Below are 26,498 nucleotides of genomic sequence, written 5' to 3'. Positions count from 1 at the left end.
CAGCCTGGGCTACAGAAAATCCTGTCAAAAACAAAGAGGAAAAGAAAGAAAAGGAGCCAAAAACAACGGAAGTGTCTGGGTTGGTTAAAGTGACTGGTACATGGTTTTTGCTCTGGTCAGCATTTCTGGCAAACACTCTTCCGTGTGTGTCTTTTTCTCATAACTTGGGACTAGGGAGTGATGTAGAAGGGAGGATTTGTGCACTCCTAACTATCTTTATTGTGCAGTTAATCTGTAAGAACCAGAGTGGACAGGAACCAACAGGCATTTCTGAGAATGGGTCTTAGTGGTGGGGGGTACTCATAACGCTTTTCTGTAAAGCTAATGAAGGATTAAAGGGGAGGGTGTCAAAACATCACGTTGTACCCTATAAATATACACAATTATTACTCCTCAGTTAAAGACAAACTTTAGCAGGGCTGCATGTGTGGAATAACACCGTCAAGCAAGATGCAAAAGAGTATTGAATTTGAGGCCACCCTAGGCTATACAGTGAGTTCCAGCCTAGGTAACATAGTGTAACCCTACCTATCTTAAAAAGAATAACTTTCAAAAATATGAACATGTCAGCTAAGAGCACCTCAAATTCTTATGGATCTAACAGTCTAGGCCAACCCAGAATGTACTTTGGATGAAGAACATTCCTCAGACACAACCAGCTGAGTCCTCTCCTTCCGAGTGAATAACAAGCTCTTCAAGAGAGATGGGACCATTCACTCCCAAGGAATACACCATTACTTCAGGAGCTCTTATGTAAAATGGGGAAAGGTAAGAAATGCCTCCTCCTGCTCTCTTGATGCTTAGGAGTCCACAAGGGAAAGACAAACATTCCTGTAACTCCAATCTTCACCTAGCTTCCAGAAGGCCTTTAAAGTTTGTGGAGTGACCCAACGTGTGGGTAGCCTAGTTGGGACACCTCAGTGGGATCAAGGACAAGGGAAGGCAGGGTGCTTGGTCAAGCAGGTAGGCAACTTGGCTGGCTCAGCCAGCAGCCCAAGGGTTCGCCCTCCCCTCTGGGTCTTCCTGTCTCTGTGCCTCAGGAAAGTGTTGGACCAGACCAGAACTTCTTAACTTTCTGAGAATCTGGTCAAAGTTAAAACTCTGCATGTGCAATGTGCATTTGATTTTCTTTAATGTGACTGAACAGGGGTGACATTACAGTTTGCCACTTTAACCTGCATAGCTTGGCTGCATTTAGTGACCACCACTACATCTGGTTCCAAAATAGTCTCACTCTCCAGAAGAAAGCATGTACCCGCCACCCATTCCCTTCTCTTCCAGACCCTAGCAACTACACACTGACAATATGGTTGGCCTATTCTGGATATTGTGTGTAAACCACAGGCTCTTTGATTTGGTTTTGACTAATAAATGGTTCCTTCCTTTTCATGTCTGAACAAAGTTCCATCAGATACCACATTTTGATTACGCATTCATCTGCATATTTATTTATTTAGATTAAAGTTTTTAAGTTTATTTGGTTGATTCTGAACTTGCTTCGTAGATTATCTTTTCTTGTTTTTTTTTTTTTATTATTCATCCCTCCTACCATACATTCCAACTGTATAGCGTCCCCTCCCTCCATCCCTCCCAGTCCCTCCCACCCCCCTTTCCACCAGATCAACTTCTCCCCTCTCTCTCCTCCTCAGACCATCCAGGGACATCAACCAAACATGGCACAAGAAGAAACAATAATACCAGACACCAAGGCTGGGTGAGGCAACCCAGTAAGAGGAAAGGGGTCCCAAGAGCAAGCAAAGGAGTCAGAGACGCTCCCACTGTCAAGAGTTCCCCCCCCCACCGAAAAAAAAACCAAACCCAAGCCAACAAATATAACATATGCAGAGAACCTAGCACAGACCCACTCCAGTCTCTGTGAGGCCCCACTAGCCCTGCTTAGATAATTCTGAGGGTCATGCTTCCCCGGGCTCAACTCCCACAATTCCTTCTCTCCCTCTGTCCCAGGTTTTCCCTGAGCTCTGATGGAAGAGACCTGATGGAGACCTCCAACCAGGCTCTCTCTCCACATAACGTTTGCCTGGGTGTCTCTGCACTCAGGCTCGTCAGCCTCCAGAGGAAGCCTCCCTGATGACAGTGGGACTAAGTACCTATCCATGAGTATAGCAAAAGAGCATTAGGAACCATTTTGTTGTTGTTGGTTTTTTTTTTTTTTTTTTTTTTTTGCTTGTTTGTTTAACTCATTCACTTGAACGTTTTTTTGTTTATTTTTAAGTTTTGGTTCGGTTTGGTTTTTCAAGACAGGGTTTCACTGTGTAGCCTTGGCTGTCCTGGAACTCACTCTGTACCCCAGGCTAGCCTCAAACTAACAGAGATCCACCTGCCTCTGCCTCCTGAGTGCTGGGATTAAAGGTGTTCACCAACACCGTCCAGCTTTATTTTTAACATTTTATCCCGTTTATTGATTGATTCATACTCAAGACAGGGTTTCACTGTATAGTCCTGGCTGTTCTGGAACTCGCTCTGTAGACCAGGCTGGGCTCCAACTCAGAGATCCTGCTGTGAAGCCTCCTGTGTGCTGGGATTAAAGCAATGTGCCAACACCGCCCAGCTCATTTATTTCCTGTGTGTATGTTTGTATGTGGGCAAGTGTACCACAGCACGTGTGTGGAGGTTCAGAGGACAACTTGCAGGTCTGTGACAATGGCTTTCACCCCTCTGAGTCATCCCATTAGCCCCCATATTTAATTTCACACATTATTTCCCATTCAACCACAGGGTTTCTCTGAAGCTCATTCACGTACCCTTGGGTGGGGGTAGGACAAGGTCAGTGTGCCTTGGAGCTAGAACTGGGTGTCCTAAAAACAGAATGTACATGCTGGGAAGTGCGGCAGACATCTTGAGACCTGCAGGAGGAGAGCGACTGAGCATTAGAGGACACAGAGTTTGAGGTGGGCCACCCAGGTAGGAGGGCAGTAGACAGGATTGGCGGCAGGCACTCCAGACAATGACACAACAGGTACCAGAAGAAGGAGGGGAGGAGGTGCCGGTTAAAGGCACAGGGCATCATTTAGCCAGTGAGGCTTCTTCAGTCTCCTCCCAGGCGCCAACCCTGAGCAGTGCCCTCCAGCCCAGGGAAGAGCAGCTGGCGGCTGGGCTGCTTACAGAAGCTGTGATGTAAGGGCCCGCTTCGCCCGGCAAAGCGTAAAGTATTTTGTCAGCTACCCTTTCCAGAGGTTAAACAGCCTCCCTGGATAAAAGCCCACCCAACTGTGTCATTAATTTCTCAGGGGACAGTCGCCTCCCGAAGCTGGAGACAGGGTCACGTGACCTCAAGCCTTTCACAGATGGCTCGCCCTCTGGCTTCCCACTTCTTTTGCGCCTCTAAAGACATTGGCCCCACTGCCTGGTTATGCCCACGCCTCCCTACATCTGGCCGCCCACACACAAAGCTCATTTGTTCTCCGCAGCTGGCCTCCCATCTGGTTGCCACCCTTATTAAAGTTGACATCAGGCCACTGTCTCCTTACCGTACCCTTGCTTCGCTGATGCTCAGTGACACCTTACGTTATTCTCAGCCCTGAAGCGAGCTGGATACGGTTTCCAGAGTAGACTCACTCTGTCGTCAGAGGCAACACGCAGACCAATTCCCCTAGCCTCAAACTCTTCCTCCCCACCTTTCTTTTCAATTCCTTGAGTCAGGGTCTTACTATGTGGCTCCGGGATGATTTGGAACTTCCCTTGTAGCCCAGGCTAGTCTCAAACCTCACGTCTCTGGCTTAGCTTCTTCAGGACTAGGACTACAGATGAGTGCCACCACACCGGGATTCCTCCTCAATTCTTTTCAGGGGCCACCAAGAGTAAACATGAGGCTCCCGGACAATCTGGAGCAAAGCCTGTGCTTGTGTGTTGCTTTGCCCTGACCTGGGCTGCCATATCCAGGGCGGGGACATTGTCTCCCACAAGGCTGCTGTCACCTTCTATCCCACCCTCACAGCCCAGTTCTGAACTCTTATCACTTAGATTCCATCTTCTTCCATGAGGAGGATGCTTTGCTTTGCAATCCAGTGTACCCTGTTCTTGGGATGGGATGGCACACAAAGACTACGGTGATGGGTAGGGCAGGGGGAGAGGGGCTCAGAGAGACATCGCCATGCTCTGTGGTAGCTCCCCCCCAACCCCAGCATCTGTGGAACTGGGAGAGCTCTCTCCTCCAGAGCACTAGTGCCCAAGGCGAAACCTTTATAAGTCACACTGGAGTGATTATGGGAGATTCTTACTAAGACGTTTCTAAGAACAAGAGTGCTCTAGGCAAACAGAACTCCAGCCTTGGCTGCTGTGGAGGACATGGCCCAGACGAGTGGACACCAAGTTCTGGGGCTCTGTGCCAAGGGTATCCACAAAAAACAAACAAACAAAAAAACACCAAAAAACAGCCTTTCTGTCCCACCTCCCACCCTCCGGTTCTAGTCACAGGACTGTGTGCTGAGGACACATCCAGGCTGTGGGAGCAGGCTCCTCTTGGGGGCTCTATCCTCTAGGTTATCAGGTACCTGAAGAGACTCCTGGATGTACCAGGAGCACATTTTTCTGGAAGTGAAAGGCTGGGTTTACTGTGGGAGGAGGAACTGAATGAAAATCTCTGAAATCCTTCTAGGTTAGAGTGTTTGCGTAGCATGCACTAGGCTCTAAGTTCTATCTCCAGTACTGAAAGGAAAATAAAAAGAGGCATCATTAATTTGGGGCTGGGGGTTGGTGGAATGCTTGCCCAGAACGCATGAAGTCCTGGCTCCACTCCCAACGCCCTGTAAAGCTGGTGTGCCTGTAATCTCAGTGTCGTCATTCTCTGCTATGTACTGAGCTTGCGACTGGCCTGGGCTACATGAGACCCTGTCTCAAGAGTAAATAAATAAAAAACCTGAGATGGCTTAGTGGGTAAAGTCACGACACACACACACACATGCATGCATGTACACACATACCACACATACACATATACACTCATTCACACCACACACATACACACACACCCATGCACACACACACACACGCATGCGTGCACACACACATACATACACACATACACATATACACTCATTCATACCACACACACACACTCACACACATACACACACTCACACACACTCATACACACACACACACACACACACTACACACGCACACATACACACACCACACACACACACTCATACACACTCACACACACATACATACACGCATGCATGCACGCAATATACACACGCATACACATATATACTCATTCACACCACACACACATACACTCATACACACACATATACACACATACACACACATACACTCATACACACACATACACATATACACACCACACACACACTCATACACACTCATATATACCCACACACACACATACACACACACACTAAATGTAATTTATAAAATGTATTTTTCAGAAATTAAAAAAAAAAATTAGCCAGGCATAGAGCCATCCACCTGTAATCCCAGTAACCTGGAAGGTAGAGGCAGGTGGATCTCTGTGAGTTCCAGGCCGGCCTGACCTACATAGTGAGACCCTGTTTCAAAATAAATAAGTAAATATTAATAAAAAATCAAAACAATAAAAGCGTTAGACGCGAGTCTCTTCCTGTCTGTGCGCCTGACTCAGTGCCTCTTCTGAGTGCTACACTATCTCTTACCGTGTGGGCTCAGTACTTTCTACATCGATTTTCCAGGATCAATTCAAGGAGGAAAAAAAGTGTCATACAGAAGGATCTAAAGCCTGGGCAGATGAAAGGGATTACAGTGAAGGCCCAGAACACTCAAATCCACTAGATAACTTCTCTTTTAAGCAGCTTGGTAGACGTCCCAGAGATGTGCCGGTTGTAATTACAGGAAACTGTGAAATGTGTCCCTTATATGGTCAAAGGGACTTGTCGGATATGATTAAGAATCTTGAGATCTGAAGATTATCTCAGATTATCCATTGACCCCTTTAAGCAGAAACTCACTAAAGAGGGTGGGAGAAGAGCCAGGGTCAGAGAGGGTCCTAGGGCGAGGCCAGAACACTGTCACGGCCCAGAGCCAGAAAAAGCCACAGATTGAGGTTGAAATAGGCTACAATAGGTTCTTCCTAGAGCCCCTGGGAGGAACACGACTTTGTCGACAATTTGCGTTAACCACTCCAGACCTCTGACCTCTGGTTGTTAGGTGAGGCACAATAGGTTCTTCCTATGGAGTAACGGGAACTATCATAAGGGGGCTTTGGGGACAATTTGGTAACCACTCCAGACCGCAAGGCCCTGGGTTAGGTCCCCAGCGGACAAAAAAAAAAAAGAACCAAAAAAAAAAAAAAAAAAAAGAACTATCATAAGAAACTGGGCCTGTGAGCTCTGAATCTGGAAGGTGTCGACAGAAGAATCAGGATTTCACGGTCATTCTTAACTACATAACCAGTTTGAGGCCAGCTTGGGCCACATGGCCCCTGTCTCCAGATAAATAAGATAAAATAATCTAAGGCTTGGAGAGATGGCTCAGCATTTAAGAGCACAGACTGGTGTTACAGAGGACCTGGTGCCCAGCAACCTCGTGACAGCTCACAACAGCCTGTAACTTCACTTCCAGGGGATCGGAGTCCTCCCCCTGGCTTCCTCTGCTCCTGCACACACACAGCACACAGCTCATGCAGGCTCACACATGCACATAAAAATCAAAAGTGAATAGATCTTTAAAAAAATAATAAGGGGCTGGAGAGATGGCTCAGTGGTTAAGAGCACTGGCTGCTCTTCCAAAGGACCCAGGTTCAATTCCCAGCACCAACATGGCAACTTACACCATCTTTATCCAGTTCCAGGGAATCTGACACCCTCTTCTGGCTTCCAAGGGCATCAGGTGCACCTGCAGCATAGACATATATGCAGGCAAAACACCCATACACATAAAACATATAAGTACGTTTAAAAATGATAAAATAATATCTCAGGGCCATACCCTGTCAGATTGATGTTTACCTTTTATATGACATAGAACGCATCATTTTTAATGTATGGTTTGGTGTTTTTTAAGTTCATTCACAAGGCTGTACAATCCTTACCACTGTCCAATCCTAGAACATTCCCATCACCTTAGAAGAAACCTTATACCTGTTAGTCATTCCCTATTCCTGCCACCACGCTTTTTGGCTCTGCAAATATGGCTATTCTGGACATGTATGAAATTGCACAATGTGTAACCTTTTATGTATTTGTGATGTGCTCAAGGTCCTTCCCCAAAGTATGTACCTCATGTTTCTATTTTTAAATTGCATTTAGGGTGAGAGTGTGTGTGTGTGTGCATGTGTGTGTGTGTGTGTTTGTGTGTGTGTATGTGTGTGTATGTGAGTGTGTATGTGTGTATGTGTGTGTGTGTGTGTGTGTGTGTGTGTATGTGTGTGTGTGTGTGTGTGTGTATGTGTGTGTGTGTGTGTGTGTGTGTATGTGTGTTTGTGTGTTTGTGTGTGTATGTGTGTATGTGTGTGTGTGTGTATGTGTGTGTATGTGTGTTTGTGTGTATGTGTTTGTGTGTGTGTGTGTGTGTGTGTGTGTTTGTGTGTGTGTGTATGTGTGTATGTGTGTTTGTGTGTATGTGTGTGTGTGTGTTGTGTGTGTGTGTTTGTGTGTGTATTGTGTGTATGTGTGTTTGTGTGTATGTGGGTGTGTGTGTGTGTGTTTGTGTGTGTGTGTATACACTCCACAGCCACATGAGGAGGTGAAAGGACAACTTGCAGGAGCTAGTTTTCTCTTCTACCGAGGTTTGAACTCGGGTTATCAGGCTTGGTGGCAAGTGCTTCTCCTGGCTGACTCATCCTCTCTTCCTCCCTTTTAAATCTCTCTTTACTGTTGAACGGTATTCCATTGTATGAATACACTACATTTTATTATTTACCCAGTCATCTGTTGATGAGCGTGGCTATTAATACTGCTGTGAACATTTGTACACAAGCCATTGTGTGAACCTATGTTTTCTTCCTCTTGGGTATACAACCAGAAATAAAATTGCTAGTTTGTATGGTAACTATAAGTTTGACTTCACTCTCTCATTCATTCATTCATTCATTCATTCATTCATTCATTTTGAGATAAGTTCTCAAACGTAGCATAGGCTGGCCTTGAACTCATTATGTGGCTATAAATGACCTTGAACGTCTGCTCCTTCTGTCTGCACCTCCCCAGAGTTTGGATTACAGGTGCCGGAGTTTGAACCCAGGGCTCCAGGCATAATAGGTTTGTATTCTGTGAACTGAGCCACATCCCTAGCCTTACACTTAACTCTCCAAGGACCTGCAAGACTGCTCCCCATGGCAGCCACTCCATGGTGCCTTGTCCAGTAGCATGTGTCAGGTCTGGTTTCCTCATGTTCCCTCGAGCATTTATTCTGTGTTTCCATACATGGCTGTGTTCTAAGCTATAGCCACAACCCTTGCTTCTGTTTTTGTTTTCAGGACAAGGTTTCCCTGTGCTGCCCTGACTGTCCTGGTATTCTCCATGTAGTCTAAGCTGCCTCAAACTCCTACCTATCTTGGTCACCTCCTTTTTATTTGTCTTAAATGATGTTTTGGAGTGGGGCGTGTGCATGTGAGTGCAGGTACCTATAGAGTCCAGGAGAGTGTGTCAGATTTCCCTGGAGCTGGACTTACAGGCAGTTGTGAGTTACCTGATGTGGATGCTGGGAACAGAAGAACTCAGGCCCTCTGGAAGAGCAGTACGTACTCTTGACACAGCCATCTCTCCGGTCCCTACTGTACATTATTATTAATCTGAAGGAGGCTGGAAAAGGGGGAGTTTCCATGGTGACTTCCTTAATGACCAAAAGCTGAGACCACACCCACCTCAGTGCTGCCAAGCCTCAGGATTCTGGCTTCTCCCTGGGGTCTCAATTACAAGAAAGTTCAGCAAAGCACTTGAGGCCTATGTGTAAGTTGGTCAGGTTTGAGGGCAGCCCCAGGCTGAGTTAGAATGACCTGAAGTCTCAGAAGGGAACCAGAACAGAGAAAATGCAGAGGTTTGGGTAAAGGAAAGGTATGTCCTAGGGCACCTTAGGTATCAGGGGTCTGGGAGGCAGATGGGGGTGGTTCCTGACTGGCTAGATCTGCCACTTGAAAAATCGGGCCATTTCTGTCAGACCTGTTGGGGGAAGGGAAGGAGTTTGCACATGAGGAGTCAGTCACACAGGCGGGTGCCCTAGGCCTGCAGGTCACCTGGTAGCACACGCCCTCTTAGCTACCCAGGAGACAACAAGTTCTCCACCGAGCCAGGAAGAAAAATTTTCCAGGAGCCCTGGGCTCCCTGGCGACAGGGAACCGCGTGTTGTCAGAACTGTGTGTTGTCAGACGTCAGGAATCCCAGCAGTAGGGCCGCATTCCCGAGGACTAGCACGCTCACTGTACAGTGAATAAGTTATTACCATGCTGCCCCAAATCTACTGCTCTGGCATCTTGACTATTTTAATCTAAAGGCCTTTGAGAAACAGCAGGTGCAAGAAGAGCACTTTGACCTTCCCTGTTCTTAAAAGTCGCAGGTGAGGGCTTAGGGGAGGTCGCTCAGTGGTAGAATGTTTGTCTAGCTTGCACGCATGCGTCCTGAGGCTCGGCCTCAGCACATGGGAGTCCTGTGTGAGCCAGGTATAGAGACACAGACCTGCAATCCCAACTCTAGAGACTGAGGCAGGGGGATGGAACCTTCAAGGCCACTCAAGGCTATATAATGAGACCTTATCTTTAAAGGATAATCTTATTTGAAAAATGTCCCCTTTGTTCCAGAAGGGCAGCGCCATTCTCACTGTCTAGGATGGGACTGTGAGGCCCAAGGAAACTTGTACAAACCTCCTCCAGCTCGCCGTCCTAACCCCACCCAGCTCATCCTTCCAACCCATGCCCCTTTGCCTTGGGACATTTTCCTGATTTACTTTTGTTTGTCCAGTTCAATGCTGTGTCTTCCGGCCTCCAGGTCCTTATGCATTCTCCTGCGCTACACTCAGCTGCGATTCCTTTGCATTCCTTCTAATAATCCACCGTATGGCAGTTTAATTCCCAGCCCCAGCCCACAAACCTCAGGGCAGCAGAGGTAAACCCTTTTCTCCCTTACAGCTGTACCAACAAGGAAAGCACTGACAGCGATGTCCTCCGCACGTGAGCCGTGCCTGCTGACACAAGGAACAGCTCTGTGCTCTTTGGGCCCACGCATCCATCATTGTCATCCTCACAACAGCTTTGTGGGAAGGCCCTATCCCTGCTTTCAGCGGTGAGCACATCCAGACTGACGAGATGAGTAGCTTCACTGAGAGGACCCAGCTGCTAAGTAACTGGCCTCCTCCCAGGAGTGTGGCTGTGCCCGCCGCCAGGACTGCCAAGGAGGCAGTGATCTGGAGTGCTGCTCCATTTGGAGTGCTTGGCTTTGACCAAGAAGATACAGGGTAGAAGCTCCTGGAGCCCAGGAGTCATGGCTGCTGATGGACCTCACTACTACTAGCCTGGTTCTGGGAGCCACTGAAGATCTTGGCTTCCTGTGACCCTGAATCAGGTCTAAGCAGAGCTCTCAGGGGTGGGGTGGGGTGGGGAAGCGGCAGAGAACCATGTTCCTAGATTTGGAGAGCTGGAGTCTTGCGGTCTGATGGAGCAGCAGGAAAGTGCATCTTATGTGCACGCCATGTGCATAGACAAATTGGAGAACGGGGTTGGGGGGTTGGGGGTGGTGAAGCTGGTCAAACGCCTTCACCAGCTAGGAAACCCAGAATGCAGAGAGTACAGAGTCCTCCCCAGTCAAAAAGGTGGGAGACAGAAGGGAATTCAGACCCAAGGGGAACCTACCCATCAGCGGTAGCCTTTCCTGGGAGGACAGAGACACTTATACACTGCTATACCGCGGGAGCTGGAGTGGACATATGGGCCTGAGCCTAGCAGAAAAAGTCACAAGGAAACAACAGATGGACTTGACTATATAAATATAGCTGAAATTTCTAGAAAACTCCCTTCCAAAAGAGTAAAAATGCATGAGGAATAAAAAGGTGGCATTGAGCAAGACGAGCAGGACTATAAATTCCAGCTCATGGGAGGCAGAAGCGGGAGGATTTTGAGTTTAATGTCAGCCTAAGCAACACAGTGAGGCTCTGCCTCTAAACAAACAAACACAATATTGGTCGCATATTGGAAGCGCTACTTCCGACAAGCAAGGCAGAGTTAATATAATTGCAATTATCTATCTGCCTGCCATTGTCTGCCCAGCTTCATCAAGAAAGCACAGCTTAGGGCTGAGGGTGGAGTTGAGTAGATGGTGTGCTTGTCTAGCGCATACACAGCCTTGGGGTTCCGATGATCTGTAGCACCACATAAATCAGGCACGGTGGCCACGCCTATAACCCCAGCACTGGGGAGGTGGGAACAGAAGAATCAGAAACCCAAGACCATCCTCAGCCACACAGCTAGTTGGATGCTACACCCGGATACACGAGACCAACAACCAATGCATGAGACCCTGTCTCAAAACCAACAGCCCCAAACATCCAATCCCAGTAGCCGCTGCCAAGGCCCAGGTCTTCTGTCGTTCTCTTCGCCTTTCTTTCACTTCCAGAAACACAGCCACTCACGCGGCTGTCTCCGATGTGTGTCGTCGAGGTGTTCAGTGAGGCAATGAGGGACAAGCCCTCAGTAGCAGAGGAGAGTGAAGAGACGTAAGAGAGAAGTGTTCTTACTGAGGCGGAACAAGAGCACCGTCCTGTAGGATGGCCTGGAGACTCAACAGACAGCACAAGGTAGACTGTGGATAACCCCCAAACACCTTTGTCAAGATGCAGACCAGTCTGCCGCCATGCTCTCCACGACGCAACCTTCAAGATTAAGGACAAGGAAGAGGACTTGGTGTTCACCTTTCGGACTCCCTGAGGATGCACTCCTTAAGGCCAAAAAGGACACCGTCAAAAAGGAACTGACGGGAGGCTTCAGAGGCGGGCGGTTAAGAGCAAACGCTGTTCTTGCTGAGGACCCAAGTTCGGTTCCCAGCTCGCATAACAGGTGGCTCACAGCTACCTGTAACTCCAGCTCCGGAGATCTAAGGCTTCTGTCCTCCAAGGGCATCAGGAGTACATACTCATATACACGTACACACATACACGTACACATATACAGTACACATATACACGTACACATGTACATGTACACATGTACATAATTGAAAAGAAACATAAAGAAAAATGAAGAGGAGGAGAAGGAAGAGGAGGAGGAAGAGGAGGAGGAAGAGGAGGAGGAAGAGGAGGAGGAGGAGGAGAGGAGGAGGAGGGAGAGGAGGAGGAAGAGGAGGAGAGGAGGAAGAGAGAGGAGGAAGAGGAGGAGGAGGAGGAAGCGGTGATAAAGGTAGCAGTCAACAACAACACACAAGGCTCAAGCATGAATCCGCCCCTGTGCATTGCCTCCGCCCCTGTCTGAGTATTGGTAGCCCCAGACCTGCCCCCTTCCACCAAATCAGAGAGGCTGGGGACGGGGATCCTACAGGGGATTTGGGGGCGATCCTTTCATCCCAGTTGCTGTCGAGTCCACCTTCCAATTGTCTTCCAATTCCTCTTGGTTTGGAGCTGACCTTTTCCCCCCAAGACCCCCAGCTCGGGGTGGATGCATTTTTTAATGATGCCCTACTCCCCGCCATCTGTCCTTCCTTGTCCTAGGCTGTCACCGAAGCTCGACGATGACCTGGTGCTTGTCTGTTCAGTTCTTCGTGTAAGTCGATGCTGTGGAAACCACCCCTCCCTGGCTCTCCTCCTCCTCCTCCCGTCCTGGCTCTTGTAGGCACTCAGAAGCAAGGCCAGTAAAGGATTCTCACTTAAAAAGAAAAAAGACACAATAAAAGAGCTAATTAAAAAGAACCAAACATCTTAAAATATGTTCTTGCACTACTCAGTCTGAGCATCTGTTTAGGGCTACAAGGAATCTGGCTGGAGCGGCAGTCCCCACCACCGGTTAGCCGTGTGACCTTGGGCAGTTTCTTAGAGTCTGTGACTCTGTGAAAGAGGCACAGTCTCTCACTGGGTCTTGTTGCACCTCAACAGACTGAACTCAGATAAAACGCCTCGGTACAGCTTCAGGCTTACAGCAACGACCCCACTCCGCCATTCCAGCACCCAGACGCACCTAGGCAAAGAACCAGTGAGAAACCCCCAGAACAGGTTGAGTTTTAAAAAAGAAAAGAAAAACACCAGGGTGCAAAACTGGCATAGAAATATGATCCCTTTTGTGAAGAAATTATTTTTATCTCTCCATCTACATCTATATGTATGCATCACGAGCTGTCTGAAACGATTGCTGTCCGGATGTTGTGGAAATTTCTGTAGTACAATTTTTTTTTTCTTTTATGTGGTTGAAAAAGAGATGTGTGGGGTTTTTTTTAGCAGAAGGGTTTTTTTTTTTTTTTTTTTGGAAAACAATATAGTGATTCATACCAATGGTCGTTAAAGCATTTATGCCCTTTAACCCCGCTATCTCCTTCTGTGGCACCGACCTGAGGAGACACTCCACATGAAGGAAGCACAGACAGCCATAAAAACACACGTCACGGCATTACTCGTCATGACTGGCCACATGAGCAACTCACATTAGGGCGATGATTATTAGACAATCCACTCACTGAAGCACTGTTCAACAATTAAGAGAAAGATGAGGACTGTGGTGCTCAGTGGGAGGGACGGCTCGTGAAAAATGAGAACGGAAAGAGACACAGTACAAAATTAGACCAGCGCCTGGGTTCTCAGCAAAACCATGGCTTGTGCTGGACACGCACAGGAAGGAAACATGAGCGATAAAAACGGTGTGAACATTACCGTGGCGTTTTTTATCCCCCATTTACGATCCTGCCTAATGTTTCCAGTGTTGCTTGTCTACAGTGGTTTAAAAGTTGGCTTTAAAAATTCCCCTCAGGGAAAAGAAGATAGGAAGAGAAGAAAGAAAAGACCGGAGATCTGGAGATCTGGGAGTCTTCTGCTGGGTTCTAGGAAACAGACTATGTGTGTGTACTATTTATATAAGGCACACTATAACTCTGGTTAAGGAAATCAGAGAGTCCAATCGATGGAGAGACCGATGCCCAGAGTTTAGGAAGATCCAACATTGTCACAAAGTCAGTTCTGTTTTACTTTGGAGTTTTGGTCCCACGTAGCCCAGGCTGTCCTCCAAAATACTGTGTCGATGAAGCTGACCTTGAACTCCACCTTCGTTTCCTGAGTGCAAGGACTGCAGGCATTAGACACCTGGCAGGCTCACCAGTGCCGGGGGATCAATCACATCAGTGCCCTGCAAGCCTCTGATGCCTGTGCTACATCCTGTCTAGAGCATCGTAACAGTGGTAAATCTTTCTCTCAGTACTGGATGTGGGATTCGGGGATGGTGCATGCTAGGTAAGCACGCTACCATTGAGCCACACAACCACACCCAGCCTAGAAATGGCTAATCTTTGAATGTTTGCACCACAGACTATACCTGACCACTTAGTCTCAATTTTGCTGCACGATGTGAAAAGTATGCTAGCTGCACAGCAAATGTTAATCTCTTTCTGCCCATCCCCATGCTGAGCTCCTCTGCCCATCGGTGGCTCCACTCTGAGACCAGATTGTCACAACAGCCTGTCTGTGTGATCTGTGCAGGTTCCTGCGGCAGACAGACACACGGTCAGTAGTTCACCCATCACTTCGTACAACTGGGGCTGGGCATGTCTCATGCCCCTTCACAGCTCTCTATGGTTCCCCCATACTCCAAGGAGTCGTAGCAAACACTGAGTAGCTATGAAAGGCCGGCATTTCACTCTATGGCTTTCTTGGCTGAATCAAGCCAAGGAAAATGTGTTTCTATCCCAGGAAATGAATGGTGCCACAGAGCGAGGCCGGAGTTAAATAGATTTCATCATTAGAGCTGCTCAAAGGTGAGGAGCTTGAGTGGTATATCTGTGTGGGTCCATTATCTGCAGACTTAACAAATTCCCACTGGGGAATTTTCAGGGGTAGGGAATTGCTTCTGTATTGAATACCTACATAGTTTCTTCCTGATCATTACTTAAAGAATTATCTTTAAAAAAAGTTTATGTGTGTGAGTGCTTGCTTGCTTGTATGTGTACCAGATACATGCCTGGTGCCTGCAGAGGCCAGGAGAGAGTGTCAGATCCCTGGAACTTGGGGAGGGAGCCATGGCGTGAGTGCTGGGAACATAATCCAAGTCCTCTGTAAAAGTAGCAACTAGTGGGGTTGGGGATTTAGCTCAGCGGTAGAGCACTTGCCCAGCAAGCGCAAAGCCCTGGGTTGGTCCCCAGCTCCAAAAAAAAAAAAAAAAAAAAAAGAAAGAAAAAAAGAAAAAAAAAAAAGTAGCAACTGCTCTTCACCCATGAGCCACCGCCCCAGCCACTCCCTCTTCTAAAAATTACACGTATTTATCTGGGGGCATTTGCACACGCCATGGCACTCTTGAGGAAGTTAGAGAACAATTTTCGGGAGTCAGCTCTCTCCTACCCTGTAGGTCCTGAGCACCAGGCTAGGATGGTCAGGCTTGATGGCATACACCACTGAGCCATCTCCACAGCCCTATTTACACAGACTCATTGTGTATTAGGCATGACATGGAGCCTAGAGTTATTTTAAGTGTATGAGACGAGGCATGGTAGGACATGACTGTAAATCCTAGCCCTTGGGAGGCAACAGAATCAGAAGTTTAAGGTTACCTTCAGTTACACAGAACTCAAGGCCGGGTTACATGAAACCCCATCTAAAAACACAGACCAATGTCCCAAAATGGAAGATCACCCGTTTGGTGAACGAGCCGTGGAAGGATCCCACTCCCATACTGCCGTGTCGGGAAGTAGCTCTAGGCCTCTCGTCTCCACTCCAGAATGGAAGGTGGGGAGAGACGATCTTCAGGGCTTTCCAAATTGGGCCTGGTTTTGGAGCCTTGAGGAAGCAGTCAATGGCTAGGTTCCTGGGCCCCACCTCCAGGAGGTTCTGATTCATTTGGAAAGGGTGGGACCAGGCTGAGTCAAGGAAGGTGACTGGGGCCACCCTGATCTGGCCCTGGCTCCCATCCAGCCCCTACACAGGCTCCCTAAGGTGCCTCAGCAGGGAGTGCCCAGACATCTCAAGTGGCACAAGCCCTGGCAGTTAGGAGAAACCTGAGTGGCCAAGGTTTATCTGATAGAGCCCCTCCCCTAGCCCTGTGCTAGCTTCTTGAATATCAAGATCAGGGAAAGGCTGGGGCAGGGGTACCCTGGGGCATCACCAGCCACCCACCAGCTGCTCAAACCTAGGCTCACCAGAGCTCTAGGGGTACAAGAATTGGTAAGAAAAACACATTTCCTCTTCTTTCTTCCTCTCAGTCCCTCAAAATCTAGTGCCCTCCAGACTCCCATCGCGGTCTGTAACACCTTAACCAACAACGCTTTATCTCTCTGAACATCTGTCAACATGGCATCAAGCTCTCTAAGGCACAGACAGTTCTTATTCCCCTGTTCATGCCCAGCGTGGTGCCCCGCAGACCACTGGTGCTAGATGACTAGTTCATGAATAAAGTAACAGTTACCACATTACCACAGGGTCAGAGAAGGACTGGCATTCACACCCATCAGCACATGGGAAGTATATCCGCTTACTCTTAAGCAGTGGGGGGATCCCCACCTTTCATCATCCACTAGAAGCCAACATGCTTCCACGTGCAGGGTTACTAAGTCACTTCTGGCACCGTGGCACCCTTTGCCGAGATAAGGAATTAGTTAAGGAGCTTTAGGCTGAGGATGTAGCTCAGAGACATAGGGTTGCTTACATCAGGAGGTCCTGAGTTGCAGGCCGTACCACGATGAAACAAACCACCAGCACAGAGGAGCGTGTAAACACGCCCACATGCACGTGTGGCCTACAATTTCCAAGTCAAGAATGAAAGGCTGGAAGAGGCCCAAGGAGGAGATACGTTCGTTTGTCTTTTTGGGGAAAGGGATTTCTTAAAAGAAATGTCAATGCTACAGACACACAAGCGTGCAGCAGCTTAGTGTGGACTCTGATGAGTGTTCAGCCCTCAGTGTCACAGACACATAGAGAACATGACTGGGGATCTGAGGAGAATTCAAGTTCCCCAAGGTAGAGCGGGGGTCCCTTCCTATAGGTCTGTGAGTCCCCTACAGGTAGCAGGAGAGGAGAAGGAAGGTCTTGCATTATTGGGAAGAAATATGTCACTTTGAAGAGCAGGGGCACGGCTAGTCGAGATGTATTCATTACAGCCGCCCTCCCATGTCCAGGAAGTCTGACAGCCTAAGGACTATGGGATGGGATGTGCTGTTACAGGATTAGGGGTTTACAGGTTTGTGATTGTTATCATAGAAGGAGGTTGTCTGGCTTGAGCAAGGCCATATGTCTGATTCTTAGCATTGTAACAATAACAGAGGAAAGTTCTTTTTTATAAGGGAAATGGAAAGTAATTGATTTGGAAGAAATAATCGAATCAGAAACCAATACTTTGAAATCCTCAATTTAAGAAATGATTTGGCTGTGCCGGAGAGATGGATCAGCAGTTAAGAGCACTGACTGCTCTTCTATAGATCCTGAGTTCAATTCCCAGCAACCTCACGGCAGCTCACAACCATTTATAATCTGATTTCGTCTTCTTTTGTCATGCAGGCATACATACAAGAAGGTACTCATATGCATAAAATACATAAGTTTGAGGCTGGGGAGATAGATGGCTTAGTGGTCAAGAACACTGTCTACTCCTCCAGAAGTCCAAAGTTCAATTCCCAGCACCCACATGATGGCTCATGACCATCTATAGGGTGATCTGATGCCCTCTTCCAGCATGCAGGTGTACTTGCAGAGAGAGCAACTGTATATATAAGTCTTTAAATACATATGTAAATTTAAAAAGTGATTTGGCAAAGAATCACTAGTAAGTGCTTAAATCACTAGTCAAATGATTATCAGGTGATGGGACATTGGGTCTCGAGGTATCATGCCACAGGTGATGAGCTCCTTAATTTCAAAGGAAAGATGCAGCTGTGCAGAAACAGCTGTGCAGAAGCGCAGCTGTGCAGAAATGCAGCTGTGCAGTATTGAACCCTCGGGGCTGGAGATGGCGCAACAGTTAAGGGCGCTTGTTTGATCTGACAGAGGACCCACATTCAATACCCAGCACCCACATCATGGCTCACAAACATCTACAACTGCAGTTCCAGGCAATCCATCAGGCACACACACGCTGTGTACAACCAAGGATGCACACAAAATACTTAAACTTATATAGTAAAATAGATACAGCTAAATTTTAAAAAATTACTGAACCTAATAGGTCTGGAGATGTAGTTGGTGATGTTTGCCTCAGAGCATGACGTGCAGAGCCACAGAAAAATGGGTGTGGTGCATGCGTCTGACCTCAGCACTTGGGAGAACTTGGGGGACGGCGGCAGAGGGATCACAGGCTAAGCATTATCTTCAGCTACAGAGTGAGTGTGCAGTCTCGGGCACATATGGCACTGTCTCAGAAATAAAATAATAGGAGCTGGAGAAATAGCTTAGCAGTTGAGAGTGCTCCCTGCTCTTCCAGAGGACCAGAGTGTGGTGCTCAGATAAGATGGCTCGAATTCCTCTAACTCCATCTCCAGAGGATCCAACACTCTCCTCTGGCCCCCATGCACACGTGTCCCAACACACACACACACACACACACACACACACACACGCACACGCACACACGCACACACTTTTAAAAATTAAAAGCTGGGTAGTGTTGGTGCAAGCCTTTAATCCCTGCACGGGAAAGGCAAAGGCAGGCAGATCTCTGTGAGTTCTAGACCAGCCCAGTCTACAGAGTGAGTTCCAGGACAGCCAAGGTCACACAGAGAAACCCTGTCTTGAAAAACCAAATAAATAATAAAAATTAAAATAATTTTTAAGACTTTGATCCTGAATTCAACCCTTAGGAAACCATGAGGCATACCCAGAGTACAGGATACATTTCTGTGCAACAAATGGCCTTGAATAAGAATCTTTCTTTAGATTAATTTATTTTTATTGTATATGTATTTTGCCTGGATGAATAGCCATGCACCACATATGTGTCTGTTACACACAGAGGTCAAAAGAGGGCACCAGATCCTCTGGAATGGGAGTTACAGATGGCTGTGAGCTGCCACATGGCTGCTGGGAATTGAACCCTGGTCCTGTTGAAGAGCAAACAGTGTTCTCACCACTGAGCTATCTCTCTAGCCCCTCAAATGGTTCTGTAAACATCTTGTTCCTATGTTTCCTCTTGTTTAAGAGATCTGGAGGGGATTTAATTCTACTGAATCATAGAAGCTAACTTGGGGCTTTGCTTTAGAATGGGGGATAGGTACAATCCCCTGTAGAAAGATTTTCTGTTATTTGGTGTCCAAAAAAGCCGACAAAAGCCAGTGGGGGTGGTGGTAAGTACATCCCAGTCAGGGAACACACAGTCCATGACTCCTGGGATGCCGTGAGGAATACCGGTACCCAGAACTGATAGCCTTCCACCCAACTGACCGCATCCATCCCCATGGGCGTGACAGAAGCAAGCAATAACACCTCAAAGCAGAGACGGCACCTACAGGCTGATGCCATCATGCTGGTCCAGCCCTCCGAGTCCACTGGTGTTGTCCCATGATACAGGAATGTCTGGTCATCCTCCTGACTCAGGTGAGGGAGTCCTGTGCTGCCAGGCCTCTTGGAGTTGAGGCAGGAGGGTCAATAACAAGGAGTCCAGCACAGCTAGACCCTCCCAGGAACACCGGAGACCCCTAGAAAACGGAGAGGTCTGGATGTGACTCTCGCTTTACCATGAAGGCCCATTCCTACCCACCGCTGGCACCCCACATCCTTCTGTACCAGTCTTTCTTGTTTCTACCACTTTGAAGAGGAGGGGCACACTTAATTGTGGCACACACATTATGGCTGTCCTCTGGTACCCCAGTCTGTAGTCAAGAACCCTCAGGGACTGGGAAGACTCCTCTGCACAATACTCCCAACATACCTGTGGTCCAGCAGCAACAAACCCTGTGCGAGCAGCTCCTCCACCTCCCTGCTTGCTCCAAACACGTCCCACAGGGTCATCTGGGGCTCAAACTGCTGCCAATGCTAGGAAACAGCAAAGTCAGGGGAATGAGCTGGTGGAGGGCCATGCAGCTGGATACAGAAGTGGCCAAACGCACCACACACACACACACACACACACACACACACACACACACACACACACACACACACAAAAACACACACACACACATGTACACACACACACACACACACACACACACACACACACACACACACACACACACACACACACACACACACACACACACACACACACATATTTGGATTTCATGGTGAATAATAGCTCAGCGGTAGAGCACCTGTCCAGCATAGAGCACCATGAAACTCTAGGTGCAATCTTTAACCATTATACAACACTGCCCACTGCCTCTGTCACCAGACTTCAGCTGGTCAGGTCTACCTTCCAGCTGCCAACCCAGAGGATGGAGGGCGTGGGATCTGGGAAGTGACTGATTAATTCTTTTTTTTTTTTTTTTAAAGTTTCTTTCTTTTTTTTTTTTTTTTTTCCGGAGCTGGGGACCAACCCAGGGCCTTGCGCTTCCTAGGCAAGCGCTCTACCACTGAGCTAAATCCCCAACCCGACTGATTAATTCTTAGGGGGAGCTAATAGTATCTGAGAACCCCCAGCCCCTTACCTGGTGAGTGACCCCCACATCAGTGCGCAGCCCCATAGCCAAAATCTCCTCCAGCCTGAAAGAGAATCACCATGGGACCTCAGAGACGAGACCTCACATTCTTTAAACCCAATGCTGGGGGGTAATAGTGTGCTTAGAACTCACATGGTGGGGACAAAGAGGGAGGGGCAAAGCAGGTAACAAGGATACAAGAACACGGAGGAGCTTCCAGGATGCTGGCGACCCTGGGGAAGAAGCCTGTGTACTCAGGTACTCACAGCTCCAGCTCGCTCAGGGGGATGCACTTCCGGGTGCCATGACCAAAGAGCATCACCTCTTTCATCCAGTTGTCAGGCTCCAGTGTCTGGATCCGTGCTTCCCGGGTATGGCCTCCAGCTCCCTGGGGCACAAATTGTCCGTGGGCTCCTGAGGATAGCAGTAAACAACCACCACACACGCGTTAATAGAAGCTAAGGTGGTGAATTACCAGATTGAAAGCAGGGATCTTTCCAAGGGTGGTCCCTGAAGCAACTACTTTAAATGTAAATCCTCAGGTCCCACTCCAGCCCTGCCCATAAGAAGTCCTGGAGGTAGGGTCCAGCACTCTGGGTCGTAACAAGTCCCCGAGGGGCTTCTCACCCATGCCAGACTCAGAAAGAAGCATGGCACCCAGCTGCAAAGGCCTGAAAATTCGCATTCCACAGTTCTACAGAGAGGTCGTGTGTATTTTGCAGGAGGAAATGCAGGCTCTGAGTGGCTAAATGGGCAGCCCAAGTTCACACAACCAGAATGTTCCTCTCCTGAATCATGCTTTCGGTTGTTCACGATCGACTCACCAGGCCCAATGCCAAGGTACTGACCGCACTGCCAGTACGTCCAGTTGTGATTACTGAGCGCCCCCTGTGGGGAAGATGGGAATCGTCGGCACAGAAGTAGGTGATTTTGGCTTCTGTTTAGGTCCTGGGCATCCGATTAAAATTTCTCACCACCTCAGGTCTCAGAGCACCCAAAAGGAACCCTTCTCTTCAAAGGGCCTCAGTTCCTTGGTCATATCTCAGCCCTCTTATTCTGTATACCATCCCCATGCCACTCCACCGCCCACCCCCCCCCACCCCGGCCTGTCATCAGCCCTGCACTCACATTCCGTGCAAAGTTGGAGACCTCATACTGGCGAAAGCCAGCATCACGAAGGACTGTCCTGCCCTCCTGGTACATCTCAGCAGCCAAGTCCGGGTCGGGGGCCGGGAGGGTACCCTGCTGCACCTGGGCAAAGAGTGAGGTGCCCCGTTCCAGGGTCAGCTGGTAGAGGGAGAGGTGGTCGTCACAGTGGCGCAGCAGTTTCTGAAGCTGTTGAAGCCATGGCTCCACCTTTTGTGCCGGTAACCCCAGCATCAAATCCACCGACACTCTGCCAGGGAAAAGGTGCCTGGCCTCCGTCAGGGTCTGCAAAGCTTCGAGAGCTGAGTGAGTCCGGCCCAGCAGCTGCAGTTCCGCATCATCCAGGGACTAGAGAGAGAGGGTCTGGTGTAAATGCTGTCCCAGAGGGACGCGGCAACATTCAGCCTTATTTAGGGCACAGATGTGAGGGACACACAACAGGCAGAGGGGAGTGAGTCCAGGCAGACCCAGAGAGCTACCCCTCAACGAAGGGTGCGTTTAACCCTTAAAACCTTCTCTTTTGTTTTCTTTCCTCTTGAGACAGGGTCTTACTATAGTGTTGACTAGACTGGAACTCACCAAGTAGCCCAGGTTGGCCTCAAACTTGTGGGTTATCCTGCCTCTGCCTGCTGAGTGCTGGGAGGAGAGACGTGTGCCACAATGCTCAGCCATCAGATTGACAGATGAGAAAGCTAAGGTTCCGAGACAGTAAGTAACTGCAGTGTCACACCAGGAATTTAGAAGTGGGTGATTCTAAATCCAACAGGCTTTTTCCTCGCTAATAATTTTATATTTATTATAAACATATTTATAATATTTTATGTATTACAAAATATTTTACTATATCTATTATAAAGGCAAATATTTAATATTTATTATAAAATCAAACATATTTTGTGTTTATTATGTTTATAGTATATTTTTATTAATTATTGAGGGTGCACGACGGCGATTATATAGAGGTCAAAGGTTAAGTTGGAGGCGTTGGCGCTTTCCTTCCATCATGTAAGCTGTGACAGGGAATAGAACTCAGGTCATCAGGCTGGGCAGCAAGTCCCTTTATCGAAGAAGCCATCTTTTTAAATTACCTTTTAACATTTTTATTAGCTCAAGCTTATAAGCTCGGTAAGGGTCCCTTCCTATGTATAACAAAGCCTAGCCGCCAGTTTCCCCAAGGGCTGGCTTGCTTGCTTCCTTCTGAGACAGGGTCTCAGTAAAGAGCTCAGGCCAGTTTGGAACTCATGGTCAACCTCCTGCCTCAGCCTCCTGAGCTAGTGAGAGAACAACTGTGTGCCCACCACATCCAGACCCAAAGGTCTCTTCATTTAGTGTTATCTGATGTTTCCTCATAAGTAGAAGCCAGGTGTGGTAGTGCACATCTGTAATCCCATTATCTGGGGAGGTGGAAGCAGGAGGATCAGGAGTTCGAAGCTGCCTTATGTTCGAAGTACATAACCAGTTTCAGGCCAGAGTGGATGGTAAGACCTTGTCATAAAAAAGAGAGAGAAGCTGGGTGGTGGTGTCCCATGAGGCCTTTACTCCCAGTACTCGGGATGTTAGAGGCAGATGGATCTCTGAGTTCGAGGCCAGCCCAGTCTACAGAGTGAGTTCTAGGACAGCCAGGCCTACACAGAGAAACCCTGTCTCAAAAAACCAAACAGGGTAGGTGGGGATTTAAAGGAAGTGTTTTGAGCAAGAACACCCAGGCGTGCTACTCTAGGATCCTAAAGCCTAGGTGGAGTGCTCCTCCCTAAGCACTGTGGTGAATGGGGGTGGCAGGGGTGGCAATCCAGGATCAGGAAACAGAGGTCAACAGAGGTCAACCTAGAGTTCTCCTGACTCATAAACACACCTTCAGAGGATGGCCAATGGAGAGAACCCCAAACTCCCACAGGAGCTGACAGCTTTTGTCCTGTTTGGCAGCCTTGTCTCCAGCCTCTCCAGTCACACGGTTTCTCTTCCAAACATGCAAAGTTCTTCCACATCCTGTGCCCTTTTCCTCCCACACCCCCTTACCTGGTAAACACCTGCTCTGTCTCACTCATACATCATTTCCTCCAGGAAGGCTTCCAGGATTTCATCAGGCTGGGCTCCCCTCGGTACTCTAAGCCTTCGTAGGTTCCTCTAGAGGTAGCATTTACCATGCCATGGCCCCGCTGCCGGCCTGCTTCATGTCTCCAATCATAGAACAAGCCCCACCCCGTTTGTTTTCCTTCCTTTCTTCCATGTCTAAATAGGTGAAGTGTGCCTGTGTGCATATGTGTTCCTGTGTGTGTGAAGGAGGGAATGAGTACATGTGTGTTTGTGGAAGCCCAAGGTCGATATTGGGGATCTTCTTCAATTTTTATAGATTTATTTATTTATTAAATATACAGTATTCAGCCTGCATACATTCCTGTACCAGATCCCATTACAGACTGTTGTGAGCCACCATGTGGTTGCTGGAAATTGAACTCAGAACCTCTGGAAGAGCAGCCAGTGCTCTTAACCACTGAGCCAGGTCTCTAGCCCATCTTCCATAAATTCTTGCTACTTTACTCACTTGGGTCAAAACCACAGTTGATATTGGTTAAGTCTGGCTAGCTAGCATTAAGCAAGGTGAGGGGAGGATTCCTTTTTCTGTGCCTCTAAGTGCTGGGATTCCAGGCAGGCCGCCATACCCAGACAGCATTTGTGTGGGAGCTGAGGATCCAACGGTCAGTTCAACACTTGCCCAGTAAGCACTTTAACCACTGCCCTCTCCCCATCCACACCTATGGGGCAGGTCCTACGTTAAATGGCTGGACTGTAGAAGGTTAAACTAGCTTAGCCTTGTGCTTGTAATTCCAGGAGTTGAAAGGCTGAGGCAGGGAGATTACTATGAGTATGAGGCCAGTCTGAGCTACAGTGTGAATTACTGTCTCAAAGTCAGAATAACAACAACAACAACAACAACAACAATTAGTGAAATGCTTGCCTACATGCCTGGGGGTTGATCTCTATTACCGTATAAACTGGGCACAGTGGCACATGCCTGAAACCCTAAAGGTGGAGGCAGAAGGGTCAGGAGCTCAAGGTCATCCTTGACTGCATATCAAATCTGAGGCTAGCCTGAGCTATAGGGCACCCTGCCTCAAAATAACAAAGGTAATAATAATAATATTAATATTAATAATGCCAAAGCCTGCCACAGGAAGTGTATGGGCCAATATATCAAGAGACAAACAGAAAGAAAAGTGTTACTAGACCCTGTACCCAGAAATGTTTCCCCAATGACGCAATACCACCCTAGGATCTGGGAGCCCTGGGGTACGGTGGGTCAGATAGGTCACCTGTAAACCAATGGACAACCTGTTCACTCCTGCTGCTCCAAAAGCTGCCAGCCTGGGACCTGGGGCTGAAGTGGGGTTGGCCTCCAACGTGACTTCCGAATCTGCAGGCAGGTAGACTTCCTGTGCCACGGCCTCCAGGATAGCAGCTACAGTGTGGGGACTGGCCAGACTCGGGGTTCCCCCACCAAAGAACACAGACTCCACCCTGGAGGAAGAGGACAGAGACATAAAACCCGGGGAAAGCCCCCAGGGACGTTCTCCTGTGGTGTCCTCTCACCCCAAGACCTTGTCTACTGTCCCAGTACTGACCTCTGCACCCCGCTGAGCCGCAGCAGCGTCCTTGCCTCAGTCACCAGGCAATTCCGCACGGCCCCCTCGTCCACGCCGCGGGGGATGTACTTATTGAAGTTGCAGTAGCTGCAGCGTTTCTCGCAATAAGGCCACTGGGGACAGGGGATGCGTGTATGAGCTAAGGCGGGGCTCTGGGCTGCCCAGGCCACTTCCAGGGTTTATCTCACACATCCCCGTTCCCATTCTGAGGTTGGTCAGAGGGCGGCTGCGACAACTAAGCCACTCTGCGTCCCATGGGCAGATGGCGAAGAGATTACTATGCCCACTTCAGTGAGACAAAACAGATTCCAAAGGATAACCCAGCTAGTGAGCTCCAGGCTCAAGGTCTTTGGCCCAACACTTATTCCGGTGGGTTAGGACCTGAACAGATGTTATGCCAGATGTGATGTTGGGGCACGGATACAGTGTAGGTGGACTATCAGCGGAACAAATGTCAGCCACGGCCACCGCTTCCTTCTGCGCTCCCCTGCCCACTCACGTGCACGTAAAGCGCCGCGCGCGTGCTCGCGGACTCAGGACTCGGAGGCTGTCCCAGGCTATCCACACGGGGGCGCCTCTGGGCGGCCCTGGCCGCTGCTACCCATCTACGGGTCCGGACCCCGGAGGGAACCATGACGTGCAAGGCGGCAGAAAGTAGGGATGCGAGACCTCAACAGCGCGCCCAGCAAGGGTGTGCCCCGGGCTGGACCGCGTGGGTCGCCCCGGCGGAAGTCAGAGGGGCTGCGTGACCTCGTATTGCCTCTCCCAGAGTGGCTAGAGAGCCCTGGGCCTCGGGTCTGCGGCGCCACCTGCTGGTCACTTTTGCACCCACAGTTTATTCGTTCCCAAGGACACAGCCTGTCTGTCCTTTGCCAAGGACATGGTGTGGCGGACCCGGCCAATAAGCTACCTGTGCCAGAGCGACTTTCTTGACCCATCAAGAATTTTTAGTTCTTTCAGTCCGTTGCTTACATTGTTGTATATCTGGCTCAGATCTGAAAGCCAGGCCGACGTAGGTGCC

General features: G+C 48.7%; 1 protein-coding gene across 2 annotated transcripts; it reads right to left on the bottom strand.

The window, feature by feature from the left end:
• Positions 1-18,973: 18,973 nt before the first annotated feature.
• Rsad1 (radical S-adenosyl methionine domain containing 1) lies at positions 18,974-26,202 on the bottom strand. 2 transcript variants are annotated; one of them, XM_032913332.1, is made up of 9 exons: positions 25,977-26,202; positions 25,457-25,590; positions 25,148-25,352; positions 21,819-22,184; positions 21,515-21,578; positions 20,957-21,104; positions 20,700-20,754; positions 19,982-20,085; positions 18,974-19,748 (listed from the first exon to the last, which is right to left on the bottom strand). In XM_032913332.1, the coding sequence occupies exons 1-9, from the start codon at positions 26,109-26,111 to the stop codon at positions 19,631-19,633; spliced, it is 1,329 nt and encodes a 442-aa protein (XP_032769223.1). In that variant the 5' UTR covers positions 26,112-26,202; the 3' UTR covers positions 18,974-19,630. The 2 variants fall into 2 exon arrangements, with proteins under 2 accessions (XP_032769223.1, XP_032769222.1); XM_032913331.1 differs by lacking the exons at positions 18,974-19,748; positions 19,982-20,085 and adding an exon at positions 20,295-20,526 and having other exon boundaries at positions 20,660-20,754.
• Positions 26,203-26,498: the final 296 nt, after the last annotated feature.

The sequence above is a fragment of the Rattus rattus genome, chromosome 9, assembly GCF_011064425.1.
Source record: "Rattus rattus isolate New Zealand chromosome 9, Rrattus_CSIRO_v1, whole genome shotgun sequence".
NCBI lineage: Eukaryota > Metazoa > Chordata > Mammalia > Rodentia > Muridae > Rattus > Rattus rattus.
This window is presented reverse-complemented; position numbering and strand designations above follow the sequence as displayed.